The 25,510-nt window shown below is 38.0% G+C and overlaps 2 protein-coding genes across 2 annotated transcripts in view; both read right to left on the bottom strand.

Annotated features, from left to right (window-relative positions):
* Positions 1–7,614, bottom strand: part of DCK (deoxycytidine kinase) — a 31,024-nt gene extending 23,410 nt beyond the window's left edge. Inside the window, exons 1-2 of the mRNA XM_004766303.3 lie at positions 7,287–7,614; positions 2,346–2,461 (exon numbers count right to left, since the gene is read on the bottom strand). Of these exons, the coding sequence (XP_004766360.1) occupies positions 2,346–2,461; positions 7,287–7,377 (207 nt within the window). The 5' untranslated portion in view covers positions 7,378–7,614. The remainder of the gene's footprint in view (positions 1–2,345; positions 2,462–7,286) is intronic.
* A 4,451-nt stretch (positions 7,615–12,065) lies between these two features.
* MOB1B (MOB kinase activator 1B) overlaps positions 12,066–25,510 on the bottom strand; it is a 54,162-nt gene continuing 40,717 nt past the window's right edge. Inside the window, exons 4-6 of the mRNA XM_045079851.1 lie at positions 23,162–23,295; positions 20,486–20,649; positions 12,066–17,869 (exon numbers count right to left, since the gene is read on the bottom strand). Coding sequence (XP_044935786.1) covers positions 17,792–17,869; positions 20,486–20,649; positions 23,162–23,295 — 376 coding nt within the window. The 3' untranslated portion in view covers positions 12,066–17,791. The remainder of the gene's footprint in view (positions 17,870–20,485; positions 20,650–23,161; positions 23,296–25,510) is intronic.

The raw sequence follows: 25,510 nt of genomic DNA, 5'->3' as shown, positions 1-25,510 counted from the left end.
GTATAGAACAGATAGGTGATATATGAACACAAGTGAATATTATATGGCAATGAAAATGCACAAACTGCAAATGTATGCAACAATATAGACAAATTTCACAAACTTAAACAAAAAAAGCAAGAGGAGAAAGATTACAAACAGTTGATTTCATTTATATAACATTTAAAAACAAAACTAAATTATATTTCTCAGAGATATGTTCACATATGGTCAAATTATTTTTATTTTTTTTTTGTGGTTTTATTTTATTTAAAGATTTTATTTATTTATTTGACAGCGAGAAATCACAAGTAGATGGAGAGGCAGGCAGAGAGAGAGGGAAGCAGGCTCCCCGCTGAGCAGAGAGCCCGATGCGGGACTCGACCCCAGGACCCTGAGATCATGACCCGAGCCGAAGGCAGCGGCTCAACCCACTGAGCCACCCAGGCGCCCCGGTCAAATTATTTTTAGAAAGCAGAAGTATTATTGCAAAAGTTATCTTATGGGATTGATTACTCCTAGCAGAGTTACTCAAGAAAGAGATACTATGACCTAAGGACAAACAGGGAATTCTAGAATATCAGGTATATTCTATTTCTTTACCTGGCTGATGATTAGCTTTCCAATTGTTCTTCAAACTATACATAAGTTTCCTATACTTTTCTATAGTTATATCATGTGTCATAAAAAAAAATGTGGAAAGAAAGAAGCAAATAAATTTACCCACTTTAAAATTCTACTTAAGGGACGCCTGGGTGGCTCAGTTGGTTAAGCAGCTGCCTTCAGCTCAGGTCATGATCCCAGCGTCCTGGGATCGAGTCCCACATCGGGATCCTTGCTCTACAGGGAGCCTGCTTCTCCCTCTGACTCTGCCTTCCACTCTGTCTGCCTGTGCTCGCTCTCTCTCTGACAAATAAATAAATAAAATCTTTAAAAAAAAAAAAAAGATTAAAAAAAATAATAATAAAAAAAAATAAAATTCTACTTAAGGCTAATCTTGCCTTTCCCCACAGACCAGACTGAAATATCAATTTCTTAAGAAAACGGAGTACATATGGAAAAGAAATCCCTTCAAGATTTAATCCTAGGTTATTCTAAGGATCAGAGTGTACTAAGCTGCACCCCTAAAGTTAACTATGCTTGACAAATCAGTGTGAGAAATATTTTTTGGTTTACATTTTAAATACCCAATTATTATTCCCAGATCCCTTTATACCAACAGCTAAACTTGAAAAAACAGACATTTTTGTTCAATCCTCTCTCTTCCTCTATTCTAACAAAGTAAGTTTATAGAACACATTTCCATTTGGAAGATTTCTGCTATGCTGCTTTCAATTTCAAGTCTCATTTCTCCAGAAATGAAAGTCTTAGCCATCAGATCTCTTTCCTTTATATACATACAATAAAAAATATTGTTATAGGGCGCCTGGGTGGCTCAGTGGGTTAAGCCACTGCCTTCGGCTCAGGTCATGATCTCAGGGTCCTGGGATCGAGTCCCGCATTGGGCTCTCTGCTCAGCAGGGAGCCTGCTTCCCTCTCTCTCTCTCTGCCTGCCTCTCCATCTACTTGTGATTTCTCTGTCAAATAAATGAATAAAATCTTTAAAAAAAAAAAAAAAATATTGTTATAAAAAATGAAAGTTTTTTGCAATGTAGAATGGAAAGTGCTAGGAAATTAACCATTGTGTCCAGGGTGTCCAGGGTGGAAGTCTGGCAGAATGAAAAGTACAAAGAAATAAGAAGATAAATCTTCTCACTAATACAAGGCTCAGAAAGTAAACTAATAGGGATGCCTGAGTGGTTCAGTTGGTGAAGTGTCTGCCTTCGGATCAGGTCAGGATCCCAGGACCTAGAATCAAGCCCCACATGGTGGGCAGCGGGGGATGGGGGGGGCAGTTCTTGCTCAGCAGGGAGCCTGCTTCTCCCTCACCTCCCCACTCATGCTCTCTCAGTCTCTCTCTTTCAAATAAATAAATAAAATCTTAAAAACAAAAAAAGGTAAACTAATAAAATTAAGTTACTGTATACTATTTTTGGTCTTTGTTTTCCTGTTCACTAGTTTTTAAACAAAATGTTAAATCTATTCAAGGAATTTAATTTGCAATTAAAACCATAAGATATTTTTAACTTTTTAATTAATTTTTTAAAACTCTCAAAATTCTACTTAGATGTAATGAGTACATAAATCTTGAGTGCAAAGCTCAATGAATGTTTATATACACACACACATCCATAAATGAAGATGAAAATACAGACTTAAAGCTAGATTTGAAAATTTTATTAGGAAAAAAAAAAAAAACAGTTAAATACCACTGGTCCTCTAAAGCAAAAGGAATTTATTTTATATAGTTAATTTTGTTTTCATACCTCACAGTCTCCTTGAGCATTTTGAACATTGCACCACCTGGCAACAGGTTCAGGAACCACTTCCCAATCGTCACAGACCTGTTTAAGGATATTCACGAATGTGGTCTTCCCTGAAGCTGTTGTGAGAAGAAAAGAAAATTGAAGAAGGAGACTTAGGAAAAAAAAAGTCAAAATAGTCATCAACTTTTTCAAAATTTATACCAGCAAAAATACAAAAAACAAAAATATTCAATTTCTTAAACTTTCTCTTTAGATTTGTTTTAATAAAAACTAAAAGAATCCCTACCACTTGTATTAGGCATATTTGTTATTCTTTTTTAGCTTATCAAGGCTACAGAACAGAAGAATTTAAAACCTGGTGAAATTGTGGGCAAGGTGTTACAGCAGAAAAAAAAAATCCTAGTCCTAACCTCACTTTCCTTAATCAAGTAATTAGAGATAACTGTGGGAAATGGTTAAGGCTATTTTTCCATTTAGTTAAATATGTGATCTTAGGCAAGTCATTGAATCTCTCTGAGCCTGTTCTTCATAGTACAATGGAAATAATAATACCCTCTTTATGGAAACTGTTGTGATAAACAAGCTATGACTATAGTGACAATCATTATGGGCTCTTGCCTTTTCAAAATTTTTCTGTCTACTGGCTCTCAGTTTAAAAACTTAAATCCTTCCCATCTAAAACCAACTTAGAAACAGCCAAATGAACTATAAAATCAAGATAAAGATGTATCCAATATCCAGAGTTTTACAATGAGAATTGGTATGATTATATGACACTAACTGTATAACTACACAACATTAAGCCATAGTACCCAACAGAAATTATAAAAACATTTTTATAAAGACCCTTATAAGGAATAGCCATGTTTTCTCTGCTTCACTTTCACAATTCTGTGCACTTATCCAACCCTTTAGAAAAAAGCTGTATGTACTTTGCTTCTCCTTGATCATTCACTAGCTTCTGAGACACCTATAAGGAAATAGTTCACATATAATCAGAACATATTAATTCACTATTTTAATATTACTTGGAAACACATTCCATTTAACAGTAGGGAAAAGTCTTGACCTAGAATTCAACAGGGTGTAGCAACATTCCTAATGACCACCACACCCTTCCTATCTGAAGTCACCAAACATGGTTATATTAGACATCTCTGGTCAACATAATGTGCTCTCTCTTTTTCTCTCCATATGTATATAAAAATACACACACAGATTAAAATATAAAACAGAAGCTTCTGCAAGCTTAAAAGGAAAGGTTCCACATCCTTATAAACCGGATCCGAAGAGGGCAAAAAGAACTTACTTTTGACTTGAATACTATATTCAAATCTAGGACATTACACAAGCAACAGAAAAGAAGAAAAAACAGAAGAACTTTAAAAGACCACACATAGAGGGACACCTGGATAGCTCAGTTGGTTGAGTTTCTGACTCTTGTTTTTGGCTCAGGTCATGATCTCATGAGTCATGAAATCAAGCGCCTTTTCAGGATCCAAGCTCAGCTGGGAGTCTGCTTGAAGATTCTCTCCCTCTGCCCCACCCCTCAGTCTTTCTCTCAAATAAATAAATTCTTTTTTTTTAGAAGATCACACATAAAGCAAAAACAGGGACGGAAGGAAGGGCGTCAATAAGAAGGTAACATAGAACAAAGAACTGCTGAGAAGCAACACACAAAGTCATATTATATTATCACCACAGGAAAGAGGAAAGTTTTAAGGATAAACTAGATGACCATTAGATTTAATCATGGGAAAAAAGATTGGTGACAACAGATTTCGAATGGAGCATTTAGTATGGTAAGCAGAAGCATATAAATGACCACTGGACATTCACTGAACTAGATGGAGGAAGGAAAGGAAAACATGATGTTCAGAAAGAGAATCCAGTCGGGATATCTCGGTGGCTCAGCCAGTAAAGCATCTGCCTTTGGCTTCAGGTCATGAGCCCAGGATCCAGGAATGGAGTCCCACTGGGAACCTGGGATGGAGTCCCACATTGGGCTCCTTGCTCAGTGGGAAGTCTGCTCCTTCCACTGCCTCCTGCTCTCTCTTCTTGTGCTCTCCCTTTCTCTCTCTCTAACAGATAAATAAATAAAACCTTAAAAAAAAGAAGAAGGGGCGCCTGGGTGGCTCAGTGGGTTGAGCACCTGCCTTTGGCTCAGGTCATGATCTCAGGGTCCTGGGATCGAGCCCTGCGTCCGGCTCTCTGCTCCACAGGGAGCCTGCTTCCCCCTCTCTCTGCCTGTTGCTCTACCTGCTTGTGATCTCTCTGTCAAATAAATGAATAAAATCTTTAAAATAAATAAATAAATAAATGATTTTTAAAATTTTTTTTTAAATTAAAAAAAAAAGAGAAGCCAAGGAACACATTAAAAAATCATGCATCAGCCAGAGCCTGAAAGCGTTCAAAGCTAGAACATTCAGCTTTCTTCTGACATGCCTACAAACAGAAAAATTTCATGTGGTCATACTCTAAAATTTTAAGAGCAAAAACAGTTATTCTTTAAAATCATTCTTTAGTTCAAGCAGAGTAACAATAGTTACCTGTCACTCCAATCAGATTAATATCTAGTACCTTAACTTTGGGGAGAAAGTAGGGAGCTAGAAAATAAGCCAATTATAAATTAATACTCGATGAAAGCAAAGGAAAACAAGGATCAAAGACACTGATGTTAAAACTTTAAAAAGCCATAGGACCTAACAGAATTACTAATGCCAAGCAGGTATTATGATGCCAAAAATCATCTATACAAACTATTAAGATGAGAAGAAACAGGTAAGGCCTCCAGAAATCTAACACAAGTGCGTATTTTAGTAACAAAGAGCGTGAGAAGTTACATGAGTATAAAACTAAAATGACCAGTTGAAGTTCAAATTCTAGGAATCACAAAATACTCTTCTACACACATATTAGCAATTTGTATATTTATACTTATTTGGGTCTTGCAAATAAGGTGGAAGGGACAGAAACAGCAGTGCTAGCACATTAACAGCAACTGACAAAGCCTCAGTGTCAGGAAAACAGTGAGTGGTAAGAAACATAATCCATCTAAATAGCAAATTGTTATCTAACAGAAACACAGGACCAGTGTTACCAGATCTTCAGATATTTTAAGAAATGCCAAGAATCTACAAGTTCAAAAGAGATCTCGAAATTTTTAAATGCTAGCAATTCATTAATTTCTTTTTTCCCCAAATCTATGTGGGCCACTACTGTGCAAATCCAAGACACCAGTTTGCCAGTTTGCAAGTCCTTCCAGTGTAGGTAATGGAGAAATTAGAGAATGTTAAGTAGGGGATAACACAATTAGATTTGTATACAGAAAGTCTGCTCTGGAGCTGGTAAGAGAAACTGGAGATGGGGTGACATATTAGGAAATTATTTCAGGTGTTGGGAAGATTATAAAGATGCTTGGGGAGTAGTAACTTTCTAGATATGTTGCTTAATTGGATTTAAGAAATGGAAGGGGATTAACTCATCATTGTATTGATCTAAAGGTTGATCATTTAAATTGACTTTTGAAATGGCTTTGTTCAACCACTTCCTCCTTTATATATGTTCGTCTTTATCCAATATGTAGCTATGGGGAACCCTACTAGTAAACATTCAACTTCAAAGAACTTATCCTAAGAGGTAATGAGAGTCTATTATAAGGCTCTTTTCCACTGGTGCCTGAATACTGGAGCACCGCAACAAGATCTCCTCTTTAAGAGTGTGTTCAGCTACTTTCTACTCCTTGGAATGCTGCTAGAGCATTTGCCCCAGCTTTTTAAAGAAGTACAAGAGTTTTGAATGCAGTTAAGAATTAAAAAAACATTTGCTGTATGCATGAATGACCACTACCCAACTTGGAGCCAAAAAAATTCTATCAGAACAGGAAGTGCCAGGCATAGGTTTCCTGTGGTAGGAAACACAGAAGAATGTAAGTTCAGATGCACCTTGCAAATGGACATGCATGGTCTATTCTGCCCTCATCTGGGTTAGGAACAGAAACATGCGGGTCTTTCCATCAGAAGCCAATGTTTACTTGGATGTGGGGCCAAGAGTGAGCGACGCCATGATATTAAGATCATTTAAAAAAACTCTTTCCTGGTCTCTTCCCTTGTGCTGGAATGTTTAGAGCCATTTTATCCATAACCGTTACAACTGAAACCATCCAAATGTTCAGAGCTGGGGAGAGAGAAACTGTGGTACATCCAGGCCCTGGAATACGACTCGGCAATGAAAGAGAACAGAGACAGACAACGCGCTCAAGTAAAAGCAGCATCGTGCTCAGTAAAAGAAGCGAGACCACGAGAGGCTACGAACTCTCTGATTCCATCTATAAGACAGTCTGGGAAAAGGCAACACTTGGCGGGGCAGAAACCCAGTCAGTGGTTGCCAAGGGGTAGGAGTGCGGAGGCTGCTGACTGCGCAAGGGCGCCGGCGACCTTCCTGACGAGATAACCAGGTCCTGAAGCCTGACCGTGCAGGCAGCCAAACAGCCTCACGTGTCTGTCAGACCTCATTGAAGAGGACACCTAAAAAAGGATAATTGAATGTACATAAATCACACCTCAAGAACACACACACACACACACACACACACACACCACACACACACCCAATACAGAAACAAAACCAAGAACAGCCCTTCCCTCTGCGCAATCCCAACAAGGGGAGGAAACTGGCGCAAAGTGCACCTTCGCGAGGCCCGAACGCTCCGGCGCGCACGGCCCGCGGCCTCGGGGCCGCCGCCAACTCCCGGGGCCGGGGCAGAAGCTAGGCAGGGCGGGACAAAAGGATGGCGGAGCGAAGGGAATTGAGGCCGCGTCCGCATCCACACGGCCGGGCTGGAAGAAGGCCCTCACGGAGGAGCTGCACAGATGCAGGGAAGGGCCGCCGCCGCCGCCGCCGCGTCCCCCCGCTTCGGGAACATCTCCCGAGGCTCCTTACCGATGTTGCCTTCGACGGCAATTTTCTTGATGCGGGTCCCCTCAGAGCCGGTCGCGGGAGATGGGCAGCTCCTCTTCGGCGGGGTGGCCATTCTGGTCTTGCGGCGGCCCGGGGCGCTAGCAGGGAGGGCTGGGAAGAGGCCACAGGGGCGCGCGCTGGGGCTCGCGCCGCTGCCGAACGTGACCTGACACGCAAGCCGAGCTCCCGCCGCAGCAGGTTCTCCAGCCGGCGGGCCCCGGGGTTTGATTTTGGCGCGCGGAGGCCGCTGCCGATGGGGGCGGGACTGAGGCGCGGCCACAAGCCCTGCCGGGAAGCCACGCCCCCTCCCTCTCCGGAGCTGGCGGGGCCTCCCGCGGGCCCCTCGGCCTCGGACGCCGCGGGCGGGGCCCCTGCGTGCGCGCCCGGCACGTCGGGTCACGCGGGGGCACTGGGCGGGGCGACGCGCGCAATAGCGCGCCTTTTCCCGGAGGCGGGGTGGAGGCTCCGGAGACCTGTGGGGCCGGGGGTGAGCGCCGAAGGTAGAGGCTGAGCGAGGGCAGGGTGCCGCCGCCTTCATCGCCGTGAGTGCGCCGGCCTCCGCTCTGAAGAACTGGCCTTCCCGGCGCGGCCTGTGGACACAGAGCGTCTGGAACGCAGCTGGCTGGGAAGCAGTGTGCGGTGCAGGGATCACACGGCTTCCCTGTGTCGTCGGCGGGAGGACGAGCGTCGTGCTACAGGGCCGCCGGGCACCCCAGCCCTAAGGAGATGTAGGGCACTGTTGATGCGTGCCAGGCACGGTTTCGAGAGCCGTACTTGAATTAACTCGCAGTTAATTCATTAGCCCGATTTCTCAGTGAGGAAACAGGCACTGGGAAGCTACTCGTTCGAAATCTCAAAAGCAGTGAGTGGATCGGACTCAGGAATGTATGCAGTCAGACGCCACTCCACAGCGAGCTTTTCCTGAGGTCAGACCACTCTCCGAGTCCCATTTATGTTGAAAGAGAATATGCCACCCCAAAATATGCACTATGACATTGTTTCAAAATAAAGGACAAGGACACTCTGCCCCTCCTTTGTCCCCACTGAAAGCAGGAGATGAATCCGTGTGAAAGGTATCCTCCCTGTACCAGGAGATAAGGCCTCATCACCAGAAGGAGAATTCAGGGCCAGAAGACCTATTAACAAACCTTGCTACTTCACCAATTTATTATCCCAAATCCAAACCCCATTTGTCTTGTCAATTCTCACTAATTAATTGTCTAAAAGATTAAGTGACCTACTTTGGTCATTACTTTGTATGTAGCTCCTATATATATACACACATAATGAAATTTGGTTTCCTATGAATTTGTCTTGTGTCAATACGATTATTAGACCAGGCAAAGAACTTAGAAGGGTAGAAGAAAGTTTTCTGCGCCTACAATACTATGTAGAAGTTACCACGCTGGTTGATAGGGTTCTGTACGCATGGCTATAGACAGCTTAATTTTGCATGCCCTACACCTGGCACATAGTTAACAAATGCTAATTTTTTAATGCAAACCTATGTGCCATGAACTCTGCTAAAAGACTCATCTAGCTGGGAACAGATGCAGTGTAGAAACACCCAGAATTCATTTTTAATCTTGGTAACATCTGCTAAACTCACTACCCCGTCTAGAAGTTCCTGGGTTAAATAGTCTATAGAAACCAAACGCCCTGTTACTCTGTTTTTACCTTTCAAATACCAAGACATGAAATGTGTCTTAATGGTAGAGTCAGAAGGGGTGTAAACAGTGAATCCGTTCTAAGAAATAGAAGGCACAAATTAAAATGTGAATTCATGGGGAACTCTAGAATAAAAACAGCAAAAATCATTCTTTGTTAACATCCCTATAATTATTTTGATGTTATTATGTTTATTACATTCATTTATCCCCCTAGTGATTAGCAGCAGGACCGCTGAAATGAAAAAGCCTCAACACTTGTCATCAGGGATGGCAAGGAAGCCCCAGAATCCATGGAGTGTTATATTCCACAGCCAAGCTTAGAAAACCCTTGAAATGGTAAAGATACTGGCTGTACTTAGAGTTAGGCAGGGTGAGGGAGACCTTCAAACAAGAGGAAAGTAGAAGAAAAGAAATTCCATATAGATCTGATAAAGATGTTTAGAGTTGAGAAATAGGAATACCCAAGTGTGATTTCCACAGAAGAAAAGTAGTATAATGCCGAGATTGAGAGGTTTAAGCAGTGGAAAATCAAAGACTAGGTTCAGATTCCAGCTCCGCCAGATTCTGGGCTGTGAAAACTTGAGTTCTTCAAAGCTTAAGTGTTCCTTAAAAACATGAAGTAGATGGGGGAAAGAGGGAAACCTAGCTTTCTTGGCATCCGATTCAGCATAATTGACTATTTTCCTAAATAACCTTTGGATAATACAAGAAAGAGGTAAGAGAAAAGTGCTTTTAAAAAATATCCTTGATTTTGTGGGTGCCTGGGTGATTCAGTCAGTTAAGCACCAAACTCATAGTTTCAGCTCAGGTCGTGATCTCAGGGCCCTGATCTCAGAGCTGTGATATCAAGCCCTGCACTGAGCTCTGGGCTTGGGTCAGAGTCGGCTTGAGATTCTTTCCTCCTCTGTTCCTCCCTCTACTCACATGGCTTTCTCTAAAATAAATAATATCTTAAAAAAACAAACAAAAAACTCCTTCATTTTTATCTACAACTCCTTATCTGAAACCCTTGTAGCCAGATGTTTCAGAATGCAAAAATTTTGGGATTTTAGAAACATCCAGTCGTGTAATACATATGTATGTAACCATCCCTCACCCTCCTGCAGAGGTGTTAAACTAAATATACAGATAATTTGTAGTGAAACACAGATTTCACATTAAGTGGGATTGAAAACAGGTTTACTCCAGATTGGGTTAAGTTTGCACCAAATTCAAGAAAATACTTGCAGTCTTGCAAGCTTTTCAGATTCTTGAATTGCAGATAAAAGAAAGGTTGTTGGAACACCCAGTCAGTTGTGACCATGCTACCATTTTCACCCTTCTTTGCCAGAAATTTTACAACTCCTTCAATTTGGGAATTCCTTTTCTTCTGTGGGAATGCTGGTATAACTAAAGCAGGATCTTGGGGCACCTGTGTGGCTCAGTGGGTTAAGCCTCTGCCTTCGGCTCAGGTCATGGTCTCAGGGTCCTGGGATCTAGCCCTGAATCGGGCTCTCTGCTCAGCAGGGAGCCTGCTTCCCTTCCTCTCTGCCTGCCTCCCTGCCCTGCCCGTTTGTGATCTCTGTCTGTCAAATAAATAAATAAAATCTTTAAAAAAAAAAAAAAAAAAGACAGGATCTTGACATAGGTTTATTAAGAAAACTCTAAAGCAACTCAGAAAATGAGAACAAAGGGGGGGGGGAACGTCCCTGAACATTGATAAGTAGTGATTACAGCCCATGCATTTGTATACAGCAATCTAACAACTTCTGTAAAATGGTATTTATTGACTTAATAAGCTTGGTTATAAATTACTCCTTGCAACCGTCATTATTGCTGAGAAACATACGAATGCAGAAGCCATCATAAAAGCAAGAGTGGGGAGTCAGGGTACTTCTAGCAAGTCTGAAGTGCAACAGCATAACAACTTGCTAGAAGGACATGAACAGGGAGCCATGGATCCCATACAGCTCCTTATCAAAGGAAAATATATTATGCTGCATGCTAGGTCATCAAGAAAATGTGACACTGTACTCAATAGGCTACTTAACACAGGAGTTTAACATTTATTAAACATGGTTACTTAAAGGAATATTTAGAACTTGATACCAAAATGCATCATTCCAAATAGTATTATATAGTGAAGAATTAACTATTTAAATTTAGTACAATAGAGGCAAGTGAACTTAATTATGAAAATATAGTTAATTTTTACATGGGTGTTTATTTCTTTATACACAATGGATGCTTTGTAGATACTATACGTGCAAAATAACAAGGTATTTTCATTAAAGTTACAGGCACAAATCTTATCAGTTTGGACTAGTATTTCTTCCACTCCTATCTTTTCTATAAATATCAATTAGTGACACTGGGCAACTGTGGTGACTTGATGGTCCAAACACAAAATGCCTCTAAACATAAATATCTCTAAATAATGACTCTGAGAATACTCTAACACACACAATTCCTTCTGGAATTTAGGTATCAGGGCAAAATGAAGATCCTCCAAAACTGTTTATTAATATTCCTTATTGGTCTATAACGAAAATAAAATAATAGGTAAAAGCTTGATAGAAAGGCCAACAATTATGTTGCTAACCATTCTCATGGCAGCAGAATATTTAAAGAAAACAAACAAAAGCACTGGCTTCAAGGTCAAGCCTATTTGGGTTTTTATATCTTGGTCCTCTTCAGTGACTTATACAATTCCTGGGTTTCAGTTTTCTAGTATGTAAGTCAATGAGATACAAAGCTCTGGGGTTGTTGTGAACCTTATTAAAAATAAGGCCTAACAGGGACACCTGGGTGGCTCAGGCGGTTAAGTGACCAGCTCTTGGTTTCGCTCAAGTCATGATCTCACAGGTTGTGGGATGCAGCTCCACGTCAGGCTCCGAGTTCAGCAGGGAGTCTGCTTCAAGATTCTCTCTGCCTGTCTTCCAACTCACATGCACATATTTGTGTGCTCTTCTCTCTCTAAAATAAATAAATCTTTAAAATAATGCCTAACAAATCTCATATGTCCAACATATTCCATACTTTCAATATTTCTCTAGTAATGTGTGTAATGTGGGAACATCTACAGTAAATAATCAGTAATGCCAAGTCAGGATTCATGGCCAAACATAACTATTTATTAATTTTTTAAATAAACATTCAGTTTCTTCCTTTAAAAAAAAAAACCTAGAATTTAAATATTTCCCATCCCATCACATACAAGTCTATATACGTTATTTACATCTCTCAAACATATTACAGATTTTCTGACATTCAGTATCCCCTTTTAAAATAAAATGATGGAGCAATTAAACTTTGATGATTAATAACTAGAATTTGAGTAATCTTGGCACAGTTTTCAATATAGTGTTCATGTTGCATTTCTTATTTTAGACCATTTTTCCCCATCCAGCTACTTAAAATAGAGAAAAACTGTGTATCTCCATGAGAGCAGGATGCCTGTCTTTTGTATTCTCTGCAATATTTACACAGTGTGAATGCTGCCACTGTGTTTCCATTTTTTGGTACTGGCAATATTCAGCTTTTGTCCTCAGAAATGATCTCTACTCAACTTTTAAGTCTTGTCATGTTTACTGTATTCTCTCTCAACTAGATTTCATGACAGTTCCTTCATAATTTTCAGTAATAATGTATAGGAAAATTTCAAACAGAACAAACGTTAAGTGTTCTCCACAGGATTAGGGTCCTTATCACCTTAGTTATGCATGTACAAAAATAACAAATACAATCTAGTGGCTGTAAAAAACTATTTCCCCTAAAAATAATTATTTCTGTAGAACAATTTAAGGAGAAACATGTTCTTAACATGAAAATGTGCTAATCTATTTTACAATTTGCACAAGTATTTCAGAACAAAATAAAAATGAAAACATGTGCAAAACACCAACATAAGAATTTAATAACACAGAAGAAAAATTAAATATTAACAAAAATTTTATATCACTAATAATCTCTGGTTCAGTGACATAATTTAAATGAAGCTGTCAACCAAAAACAACCCAAAAATACTTACATAAGTTGCACCTTCCTACACTTCTGCCAATGTACTGACAGAAAGTACTTCACAATCAGTAACAAGAAGGACCTGCACAATAAACCTATCTGTCTTGTTTTCTTAGTGCAACGGGGGGTCAGGAGGTGGTAAGTCAATAGCTTAAGGAAAAGGAGATGACAAACAGAGTGAAAAAAGGCCAGTGATTTCAGTAGCTTTGAGAATTATAATCTAAAATTTTCTATTGCACAGCATTACATGCCCCAAAAGAATTTGCATCATACTTGAAAAACTGAGATTATTCAGTATTTTAATCTGTATTTTCTCTCTTTTGTCAAAATTTAAGTACCAGTCCAGCTATAAATGGAAGACATGGAACACAGTATCATACCTTTAAAATAAATTATTCTCTATGACTAACTCATTAGGAACATCTTAAAAATTCAAATTGTTTTCAGAATTGTTGTATCTTAAAATTAAACTTTTCCATGAAATCTTGACATATCTTTACCTATAAATATTAATTTCATACAACATTAAACCAATACAAAAAAAACAGTAATTCCTATGGATGAATCTTAATATTATGACAAAACTCCAATATTTAAGTTATTTTAGGAGTGGTTCTTCAAGTGCTGACCCAGCATACTATTTGTAAAAATTGGGTCTATACTTTAGTATTGCAGATTAAGTTGCAAAATCAGTTTTCTCCTTGGTATACAGTCACATTTTCAAATTACAAAGTACAAATTACAAGTCCCACATCTTTTAAAAAGACACTGAAAATTTTAAAGTTATAAATGATATATGAAATGATTATACAATTTTAAATATTTTATCTGTGATATGCAGGCATAAAACTCAGCATAATTATTATATAAAATTTATTTCAATTTCTTTGTACAATGATCTGCAGTCTTTAAATTCTTACTGTTCATTTGAGTGAAAATATGTTTTAAAAGTAAAGGCTGTTGTTACTTTAAGCTACTTCTATCTTAAATATTGGATCCATTTTTTTCTTACTATCCCTTCAACCAAAAATATCCTACAGTAGTTGAGATAAAATACAAAAGCTATCAGGGAAAGAAATAAAATTAGAAAACAAGAGATAGACTTTGATTTTTTAATTATATTTAGCTGTAAGGTAATTAAACTAAATTTTTAAAAATTAAATAAAACCTATACATCCAAATGATACTGTCTACTTCAAAGTAGTGATATCAGGCACTACTCCTTTATTAAATGGTGCTACCAATGCTCAAAACATTTTCTTCTACAAATTCAGAACCTGTGGTGGTAGTCTTTTGAACTTCCCTAATGGTTTAGTTCTAAAAAGACAGCAAAGTAAAGTTGGTTTGGTGACTGAGATAGGTCACATCAAGCTGCCAAAAGTTTTCAGTGCAACTAAAATGATGAATTTTCTTGCATAGTCATAAACCAATTCTCAGGTATCACTAAGTGTTCTAAAAACATGAAACCTTCAAAACATAGCTGGAAAGAATAGTGCTCCCCCAGGAACCACTCTGAAGATCAACTCTCATTAGGATATTTAAGGTATGACATACTTATTTTAAAAGAAAGTCCTACAACTTAATAACTGTATCTCACATATTTTACCATTTCAGTGGTTATCAAAACCTCTCTCAGAGAGGGTGTACACAAGGTATAAAACAAATGTCATTTTGCTATTTTCCCGTAAGCAAGGAAAATGCTAATACATAAAACGGAGTTTGGTGATTACATGTAAAATATAAGTATCCACATCATCTGTATTTCCTGAAGATAAGAGATTGTAGTGTTCTATCGTTCCTGATAACCAGGCAGTAACTCAGTCTGAAATCTATTATACACTAAACCTGTCTTCTCCCACCCAATACATTTTATGCTGACCCTTTAGAATTTGCAAATGACAAAAGTAGAAAGAGCAATCTAAAATCTTTCAATTTAAAGTAAACTGACTACCAAAGCCTCTACCAGCTAAACTAACACATGCTACTGTTTTAATGCAGTCTAATGTCATGGTTTTTATGGGAAATAAAATAATCAAGTCAGCAAATGAAATCCAGCAGCACCATCTACTGCTTAGTGAAAGATTTTCACTCTTTGTTATTAATTTCTCTCCACCACCATCACTCCATCATTTAAAATCATTCCTAAAACTTGCTTCATTTCAACATTTACCAAAGCATTGTGACAATAATTCTCCGTTAACTTACTATTTTATATTTGAAGCTTTAATTAAGTGGTTGAGAAAACCAACTTTTGCTTTATATCTCTGTATAAAGAACAAGGGGGAAACCCATTATCTTATTTATAAATTAAATTAAGAGATCTGGAAAGAATCTAAGACACATCCATAAGCAAACTCTGCTGTAAAACCAAGATTTAATCCTTATTCTGTAAGGGGCATCTAAATGCTCATGGGAACTAATCAAAGCAACGTTCTGTTCAATCAGTTATTTCTCACATGCTCCGGTGAGTGTTCCTTACCTACAGTCATGTAATACCATGTACAATTCCAGGCCTCTCCCTGGGAGAACTTCTCTACTTTGTTACCATATATACACTTACACATCTCCTTACTTCCTAATAATACCTCTGTTGAAAGGAATACTCAGAAGCAGGCACCTGAGATTCTGACACAGTGACAACTCCTATCTACATACAGTAGAAATAGGGCCTACTACTAAACATTAATTTACAGAAACATTTTTCCATTTTTACAGTGTACTAGTGTGTAAGGCTTAAAAAGAGCAAGAACAATTTTTCACTATTCTCTACACATGGCTATTGCAACCCCTCTGTTACTGGGTTGATATAAAGTCAAATGCAGTATGGAAGACTACTTGAAAAATCATGTGCTTCGTTTTCATAAATAAACAGGACCCAAAATTATTTGACACTAAAGTTTATTTTTGAATCAACCATAGTGGCTGATACTACCTATCTGGGTAATAAAAGATTTGTTTTAAGGAAGTCAGCTTGTTCTCACTGCAATCTGTGAAGAAACATTACCAATAAGTGTCCAATATATTTGCCTCTGCCAGGATTTCCTGTTACTTCTACTATTGGTACTTGGAGAATGATTGTTAGAAATGAAATGGAGAAAAAGGCAGTTCCTAATTATCATAATTGCAATGGCATTAAATTGTATCACTGCTCTCCTTGTTAATGGCAAAAACAAAGTGATTTCATTTTAGATTCTTTCCTACTGACCATTTTTAGTATATATAATTTCAGAACAAGATTTCTATTCTACAAGGAAAAAGGTATGTATTTCAAACTGAGGGAAGACTATAGAGAGGTAACTGAAGGAATGAAATTTACTAGAAATTACAAAATTAAAACTGGAAGCCTGAAAAAGATACTTTTTGAGAATAAAACTGAAGTAAAAAATGCTAAAATTATTTTTAAAACTAAGTTTCTGAACTTTTTACTCATGGGAAGAATTCACTAGAAAGTCATAACAAATAAAATGTAAAAGTTAATACTACCAAATTAGCACTTTCATTGTTTGATATCACTGCAAAAAAAAAAGATTTCCTTTCACAGTGGAAAAATGAGAAGTCAGAATGCTTCACATTGGGCCTATCATAAGCAAAGAAGATACTGTATCATTTTAAAATGACAGGCGAACACCAGCTCCATTCACTGAATGGAAATGCTGGAGGGTGATCAATTCCTCCAAACGGTCCTTAAATTTCGTGATTAATGTCTACACCTAAAATTAATAATTTATTTTTAACTTCTCATGGAAGTTGATTCGTAAAAGGAAGTCTCTAAGACTTTGTTTACAAGAAATTAATTAAAATCTTCATGCCACTCTATTCAAGGATTTTAAGACAAGACCTTTTGAACTTGACTCAGCATACTTACCCCATCTATAGCTCCCCATACAAATGAACCCTCCCAACCAAGCACACACTCCTATCCATCCCCTCCTCTTCAAAACAGAAGGGAATTCTGTAGACTTATGGCTCATTTGGCAATTGCTAAGAAAACCTCACAGTTCAGCATCACCTCTGAAGATGGCAAACCTAATAATAACCTGAAATTTTACACCTACAGTGCAGTTAACACGTGGAAAGAAGCTAAAATACAATAGGAATTACACTTCAACATCCTCAAGTTTTAATATCACAGATACCAACAGATGGAAAAAGACCTGCTTGTAGAACTTTAAGCATTTGTTGAACAGAATTACCACCAATATCAAAAAATAATACTACTTTTTTATGTTCTACATGCACAGCTTTACAAATTGTGTTTCTTCAATGTAGTAAAAGCTGGAGATCACCAATTTAGGTAAACTATGGCTTTTATCACAGATGTTTTAAAACATGCATCAGTAAGTGCCCTGGGTAGTATTCCTAATATTTCAAGCCCTGTTCAGTTCTATGTCTGTGCTTTGCACCTCAGAAGTGAGCCTGCCAAGGCACTTAAAAACATAAGTCTCTTGGGGACTTCAAAAACTGGCCACAATTTACACAACGCAGAACCCCATCCATCAGCAATCTAATCAAGTAAGCATTTTCTTTCAACACACAGTATTATCAAAAAGTCTGCAAGTAATCAAACCAAGTAAAAAAACAAAAACCGTATGCCAGCCACTAAGACAAAATTTACCCCTATCAAATATATAGAGAATGGTTCTTGGCTTCCTCTAGCAACAGAGTATGGTTTCATTTATTCAGAATAAAGAAAATCAAACCCAAACAAGCCCCCCAAACCTAGGACAAAAATGACTGAGATAAAAATAAAACACCACAAAATCCATATACACTCAACACACTTCATCTGAGGAACAACTCGCACAGCTCTTCATCCTTTTATCTGTCCTTTGAGGTGAGTTTTTCAATCAGTTCTTGGAGTGGTGCAAGTTCTCTTCTATCGATAAGGTTGAATTCCTACGCATGTCAAAGACAGGAAAAAATAGTGAAGATATATTATTTACATCTCATTCCAAAGCAGATTTCTATTAACACTTTTTGGAAATTAGCTTTCAAGATCAATAAAAGTCTAATCTTTAAAAAAAAAAAAAAGTTTTTCTCTTCCCTAGCTATGTTCTCCATAGACAAATCATTTAAGCACTTCGGATATTATGTTGTACATGTCTATAATAACCTTTGAGTAAATCCCCCTACCTCATAAAATTACTGTGGGAACTAAATGTGATCCTGTGTGCTAACCACTTCGTGTAATCCCTGGCATAAAGTGATAACTCAGTAAGTGGGAATGCTTTTTTTGTTTGTTTGTTTTAAGATTTACTTATCCATTTGACAGAGAGAAACACAGCAAGAGAGGGAACACAAGCAGGGGGAGTGGTGGAGGAGAAGGAGGCCTCCCATGGAGCAGGGAGCCCCATATGGGAGCTTGATCCCCGGTCCCTGGGATCAGGACCCTAGCTGAAGGCAGATGCCCAACTACGCTTAACGACTGCGCCACCCAGGCTCCCTGTGAGTGTTGCTTCTTGTTAAAAGGGAATACCCTGAGTATCATTCAAATATAGTTAACCTGGTGGGGAACCAAAAAATCTAGCATCTCAGGCAATTTCAGGATTTTAAGAAGAGTGAAAAGAGTTAACAGACCACATACCCTCATAAACTGCTGCCATCTGACTACCCCCTAGATCTAGAGGTACACATATCAGAGATATGACCTTCCCTTGAAAGAATGGGCCCAAGGATAAGGTCCATACAGGCACTGGAACTAAAAATGGGACCATGTGGAAAGGAAATTCTGAAGTGTCAGGTACCTTAGCACAAACCAGTGGAATCTAGCAGATAAGTTCTTTGCCCTGTGGGGAGTACAGCTAGAGAAGGGTAAAAATAGGATTCTCTAAATAGTATGGCCCAGGGCAGAGGCCCCTCTTGCTCAGTCAAGGAGTGACTGTGTAACTAATGGACTTACCTTTAAGATGGTCACAGTGTCTTGAGATATAAAAAGGCTCGGATGTGGTAAATGCTTTATTTATCAATAAATACTAGCAAATACTACTATTTGCTAAGAGCTGAGAGATAACATTGTACTTTCAGATAAGATCATACAGGGGTGCCTGGATGGCTCAGTTGGGTGGGCATCTGACTTCAGCTCAGGTTGTGATCTCAGGGTTCTGGGATCAAGCCCTGTGACGTGACGGAATCTACACTCCGTAGGGAGTCTGCCTCTGCTCTCCCTCTCCCACTACTCATGCTCTGTCCCTCTTTCAAATAAATAAATAAAAGTCCTAAAAAAATATGATAAGATCATACAGTAAGATAAAACTAACCCCTCTGGTGGAAGAATATCCTCTACATCACTAAAACCTGAACACTGGCAATCATGTTCTGCCTAAGCCAAAGCACAGAAGAAAACTTTGAGATAACATTTTCTTTGTTTGTATGGGTGTCTACAGATGGTATTCCATGGTAAAGTAACTGCTCAGAGCAATAGTTTTGGCAAGTTAAGATCTCCTAAAATGTGTTTATACAGGTGAAATTAAGATACAAAATGTGTGGGGCACCTGGGTGGCTCAGTGGGTGCCTTCGGCTCCGGTCATGATCTCAGGGTCCCGGGATCGAGTCCCGCATCAGGCTCTCTGCTCAGCAGGGAGCCTGCTTCCCTCTCTCTCTCTCTCTCTGCCTGCCTCTCTGTCTACTTGTGATCTCTGTCAAATAAATAAATAAAGTCTTTAAAAAAAAAAAAAAGATACAAAATGTGTGTGTGTTCAGTATAAGAGGTTAAGTATACAGGGAAAAATAGACCCATTTTTCTTTAGTGGAGAGAGGGTGAGGAGAGGGCATTTATAAGCATATGCCCATAGATATGTAAAAAAAAGATTACACCGATTCAAGACTTGGACTTCTGCCTATATCATCGACCCTCTCAACTTCCACCAAAAAAGAGCTGGTCAGCTTAACCATTTCTCACCTCTTTTTCACTCCTTCCTAATTATTATACAGCAGGATGCAATCACCCAACTTCTCCTGGTCTACACCTCTGAGAACTAAAGGGAAAAGGAGGAGGAGGTGAACCAGAGCCAGAAAAAATGACTAATGGACCTCTGGAATAGCAACTCTGTGGATATAATGAGTAGTACCTAACTTAAAAGCTACTCAGAATATGTTTTCAGAAAGGAGAAAAAAAAAGGTATTATACGCAAAGTCCACTTCCAGGATAGAATATGACTTTTAAAAAATCTAGGGTAGGCAGAAATTGAGGGTTCAGATGATTAGAAGGAATGCTAATATGCTAAAGGTATCAAGTTCATCTATAGACCTTCTAAACTAGTCAGGTTCCTAACTCAGTCCTCATATGGCCTGTTAAATGAAGCAAAGACCCCTCAGATCTATTTTATGAGACTTGCATGCCACCAACTTGGAGATGAATGGAATTCAGAAACAAAAGGCCTTATCATCATGGTATGGATAAAAGACAAGAGAGAGAATGCAAATTTTATCCTAACCATATGGATGCAGGATCCACCTCAGAACTCTGCAGATAACTGGCTTTACTGAGAAAAAAGACCTCCTAATTCAACTTACCTGGACAAAAAATATAAAGTGCTTGAAAGATGTATTGAGATGCGCTTCCTCCTGAAGCTGGATTACAGGGTCAAAATGCTGATGATAAATGTGAGCATAAACCCTAAAGAGGCGTTTGAGTATAGTTTTTGCCACAGACATGAAATTCTTCGGAAACGGGACACCTAATAAATAGATAAACAACACCCTCTATTAACAAGAAACAAGAACAAAGCAATATGAGTTTGTCAACAAATGGCAACATAAATTAATAAGACAAAGCTGAAAAGAAGTACTTGTAAATCACTAATAATATCCACTGCAGGGGCACCTGGGTGGCTCAGTGGGTTAAGCCTCTGCCTTCGGCTCAGGTTATGATCTCAGGGTCCTGGGATCGAGTCCTGCATCGGGCTCTCAACACATCATGAATGAAAATAAACTTTAAAACTTCTATGGAATAAGAACCTAGACATAAGCAAGCCCCTTAAGCCTCTTATTCACCTACAACTTTACTGAAATGAAATAAATTTATACCTAAGGTGGTGGTGAATCTAAAACTCACACTCACATCCTCAGATTTCTCAACATCAAGTCTCAATACAAATCTCTGCTGAACACAGTGGATTAACCCTGTTCAGTTCTGCGTACAATGCTAGCAATATACTTTTATATTTTCTCTATGGAAATTATTTCATTACACTTCCAGCTCTACATTTATTCTGAAATTAGCTACGGTCCCTCTCAACGAGGCTCACTGTTTTACAAATAAGAGCACTTTTACAGCACTAAACAAATACAAGACTAGAAAAAAAAAAATTCCATGTCCTTTGTTAAACTGGCTAAATGACTCAAATTGGTAAAACACAAGCCAAGTACTAGTACTTCTGGATTTGGTGTTATCACATTGCCTACCACTCATTTAAAAAATATTATAGGTCACCAGGCACCTGGCTCCTTGATGCAACTCCTAATCTTGGTCAGGGTTGTAGTTCAAAGTCCCCTGTCAGGTGTAGAGATGACTTATATAAAAAAGTCTTAAATACATTCGTGTGTGTGTGTGTGTGTGTGTGTGTGTGTTTAGATCACAAAGAAACAGAAGACAAACCAAAATGAAGGAACACTATATAAATTAGTATCCTTATACTCTTCGAAAAGATCAATGTCACGAAGGACCAAAAAAGACTGAAGTACACGTACTACATACTAAAGAAAGCTACAGAAACATGACAAGTAAATGAAAACAAATGTCAAAGATTTTGTTTTACTATAAAGGATATTACTGAGAACATTTGAAAAATCTGAAGATCTGTAAATTAAACAACAGTATTATATCATTGTTAAATTCCTGATTTTGATAGTTACACTGATTTTCTAAGAAAATGTATATTGAAGCACATTTTGATAAAGGGGCATCATTAATATAACTTACTTTCAAACAGTTCAGGAAAAAGAAAACATGATGTTGGGGGAGGAGAAAGATGACAAGTGTGGTAAAACATTAGCCACTAAAAAGTCTGGAAGAAGAAAAAAATTCTGGAAGAAGGATATACAGGGATTCTTTGCACAATTCCTGCAAATTTTCTAAAAGGCTGAAATTCAGTCAAAATAGAAATTTATAAAATATATTATGGGAGATAAAAGATAAGGTGATAGCACTTAACCAAAATGATTATGATGTATGTAAGTTATGCAGTCCTAAAAAACAGATCTTTTATTACAAAGGCTCCAAAGCCTTTAAAACATTCAATAAATGTGTTTAAAAACAATCCATAACAGTAACTATTTATATTGCTGTCTCCTCCACCACACCCTTCTTCCAAACTCTAAAAGCATAAAATACAGTCAAAAAGTTGTCTGTTGATAGAAGAATAAATTCTTTTTTTTTCCCAGAAAACATAACGTTTTTTAGAAAAACAAGAAGTTTGAGAGGGTAAAATCATATGAATTACCTAGATGTGAACAATTTCCACTTGAAAGAAAATATAGCTTCCTTAAAAGCAAATATAAAAAAAGCCAAAGTCACTCAGTAGATAACAAGCCCCCCTCTCAATCCTGCAGCCTTCTCAGCTCGCTTGATTCCACAGTCTTTAAGATTAACACTGTACTCATGAATTCTAACTCCCTCTCTGCCACAAACACACTGTAAAACTGGATGTAAGTCCTATAAACTCCTTCCCTAAACAAGACATGGATATGACTGTGGCAGATGACACTCCCTGCCTACCTAGCATTCAGTCTCTTTTCTCTGTAAACAGGGCAAATTTTGTTACTAACCAAGATACACTAATCTTCTTGTTGTTTAAGATTACAGAGAGCTTTCACTTAATGTTCATGATAAACCTGGTGTGAAAAAGATAAGATACTTTTATTTATTTATTTATTTGTTTGTTTGTTTATTTTTTAACTTATCTGACGGAGAGAGCAAGACAGCACAGCAGGGGTAGCAACAGAGGAAGAGGAAAAAGTAGGCTCCCTGCTCAGCAGAATCCTGGGATGATGACGTCCCGGATCATGACCTGAGCTGAAGGCAGACACCTAAGGAACCCCAAAACGATACTTCTGAATGTATAAGATTATAAATATTTTGATAGATATGGTAATCTAGGATGGTTCCTGGAATAGAAAGCCAATAAGCTCTAAAAAACACATGAAATTAGATAAATCACAATGGATTCCAATTATACAAAACAATTATACCAATTTTTGATGGAAATAATGTCTCATCATCCAACTGGTCCTGAACCCAAGTCATCAGGTAATCAATATACTTTGGCGCAGAGCACTTAATAGGCTTCTTTATGTTTGTTCCATCTGCCCAATGATACTCATATCTGTATTGGAAAAATAACAGACAGAGATTATTAGTATATACCTATACAAAATGTATATATTTTGTGTTATATATGTACATTTATTATGAATGTACATACAAAGGACAGGTTTTAAACAATCTGCTTCTCTAAACATATTTTGCATTTGGCATTTAAATTTAGAGCCTTTAAACTGTAACTAAACTATTTTACATTTATCATGATCCAAACTAAGCAGATCCCATCAAACTCATTTTTTGTAAACCTTTCTTTATATACAGCATTTATATTTTAGAATCATAATAGTAGAAAACTTAACTAACTTTCCACTTCTCTGATAAACACCTTTAATCTTTATGGTTGTTTTTATCTTCTTTGAAAAACATTTCTCCTTATGCAATATAATTCTTTTAATTTGGGGCTTTAAATTTTGAGTTAAGGATAGAGAATGACATGGAAGTTCCAGGGTAACATGCAAAAAGAACAGAATGAGTCAATATCTAAGTACATTTGGTTGAGGAGCTAAATATGCCTTTAAAGAAAAATGGCAACCCAAATAAAGACGCCTATAGGACCTGGGTATTAACAGAACTATTCTTTGGTATAATCAATATTGAATGTGCACCTATCACGTGATATAAAATACTGTTCTGGACCAAGGGATACTAAAATGAAAGACACTTTCCATACTGTCAAGGAAAATAGACTAGTAGAGGAGATAGTCTTGTAAATGAGTAGGTAGAAACAGTCTGGCAAGAATGATAACAGAGTTATACACACGCCCACACCCACACATAACCACAACCTGATTTTTAAGACAAGGAATAAGCACACAGCTGAAACTCCAAAGCATAAAAATCTCTAAATTGAACCATCATTTTGTATTTTAGTTTCCAAAAGATTACTTCTACCACTTAGCTTCTCTCTTTGAAGCCAATTTGTTTTTGTTCCAGTTTGAACTGACAAAATGATAGGTCAGTGTGTCTAATGAAGAAGGTGAAAGAAATACAATGGAGAAATATTATAGAGTATTTTAAATGATGAAAATGATCTTGAGATAGGTTAAATAACAAAGCTTTCCATTTAATCACAGCTACTTAGATCTGAACAATAAACCTCAACACGATACGCCTGAACAAACATCCTAACAGCAGACCTTACTGCCGACCCTGGGCAACAGGGATGACTCTCAAGTCCACTTTGAAGGTCTCCAAGAGGAGATTCCCCAACATTTGGCATTCTATTCCACTGCGCTTCATCACTTTCATGGTCAAGAGATCCTTTCTGAACTGAAATTAAAGTTCTGAGGGGGACTCGGGCCTGTTCTTATTTGATCCTTGAGAGACAGAGACCATGAATGGTAGAACTTTTAGCCATAATTACTCTTCACTTAAAGACAGGTACTTATCCATGTTTTCTCCCACATGTTAAGAGACCTGAAAATTTTTTCCCTTCCTCCCAAACACATTTTTCATTTTGTTAGTGACCAGGGGTTACATATTCACTTTTAAATGCAAAAACCAAAAGCAGACACAGTTGACCTAAAAATCATTTTCAATTTTTTAAGCATACTAACTTTCAATATCCTAAAGCTTTTTGAAAAACAGAACTAGGGGTAAGGGGTTGGGGGAGCCTGGTGGTGGGTATTATGGAGGACACGTATTGTATGAAGCACTGGGTATGGTGCATAAACAATGAATTTTGGAACACTGAAATAATAAAATAAAATAAATTCAAAAAAATAAAAATAAAACTATATATTGCTTATATTCCCTGACCCATTCTTCTTCTTTTGTCATGTTTATACTTAAGATGACTTCATCCTATAACTCTGTTTTGCCCACACTGATTTTTTTATTTCACTTTTGTCAGACCATTCTCTTTGAACTGTATTTCTGTCATCATGATAAGTTCATACCAATCTTTAAAAAAGAAAAAGAAAATATTTTGCAAATTGCAAAATATTCCTCATTTCTTGGTAATAATAAATAATAACTGACAAAATCCTGAGCCATCACTCAGTCACACTTTGCAAGGGGCCAGTACTAAGCTACTAACAAGTGCCTCTCCTTGGTACAATGCCCAGCATCTTCTGCTAAAGATGGCAGAGCATGAGGACAACTGTATCTTCTCAGCACGAACAATGAACAAAACTTAAGACTCTCAAAATTAAAAGGAAAGGGGGCGCCTGGGTGGCTCAGTGGGTTAAGCCGCTGCCTTCGGCTCGGGTCGTGAT

Source organism: Mustela putorius, unplaced genomic scaffold (genome assembly GCF_011764305.1).
Source record: "Mustela putorius furo isolate JIRA1106 unplaced genomic scaffold, ASM1176430v1.1 tig00000430_pilon_pilon_pilon, whole genome shotgun sequence".
NCBI classification, from domain to species: Eukaryota; Metazoa; Chordata; class Mammalia; order Carnivora; family Mustelidae; genus Mustela; species Mustela putorius.
This window is presented reverse-complemented; position numbering and strand designations above follow the sequence as displayed.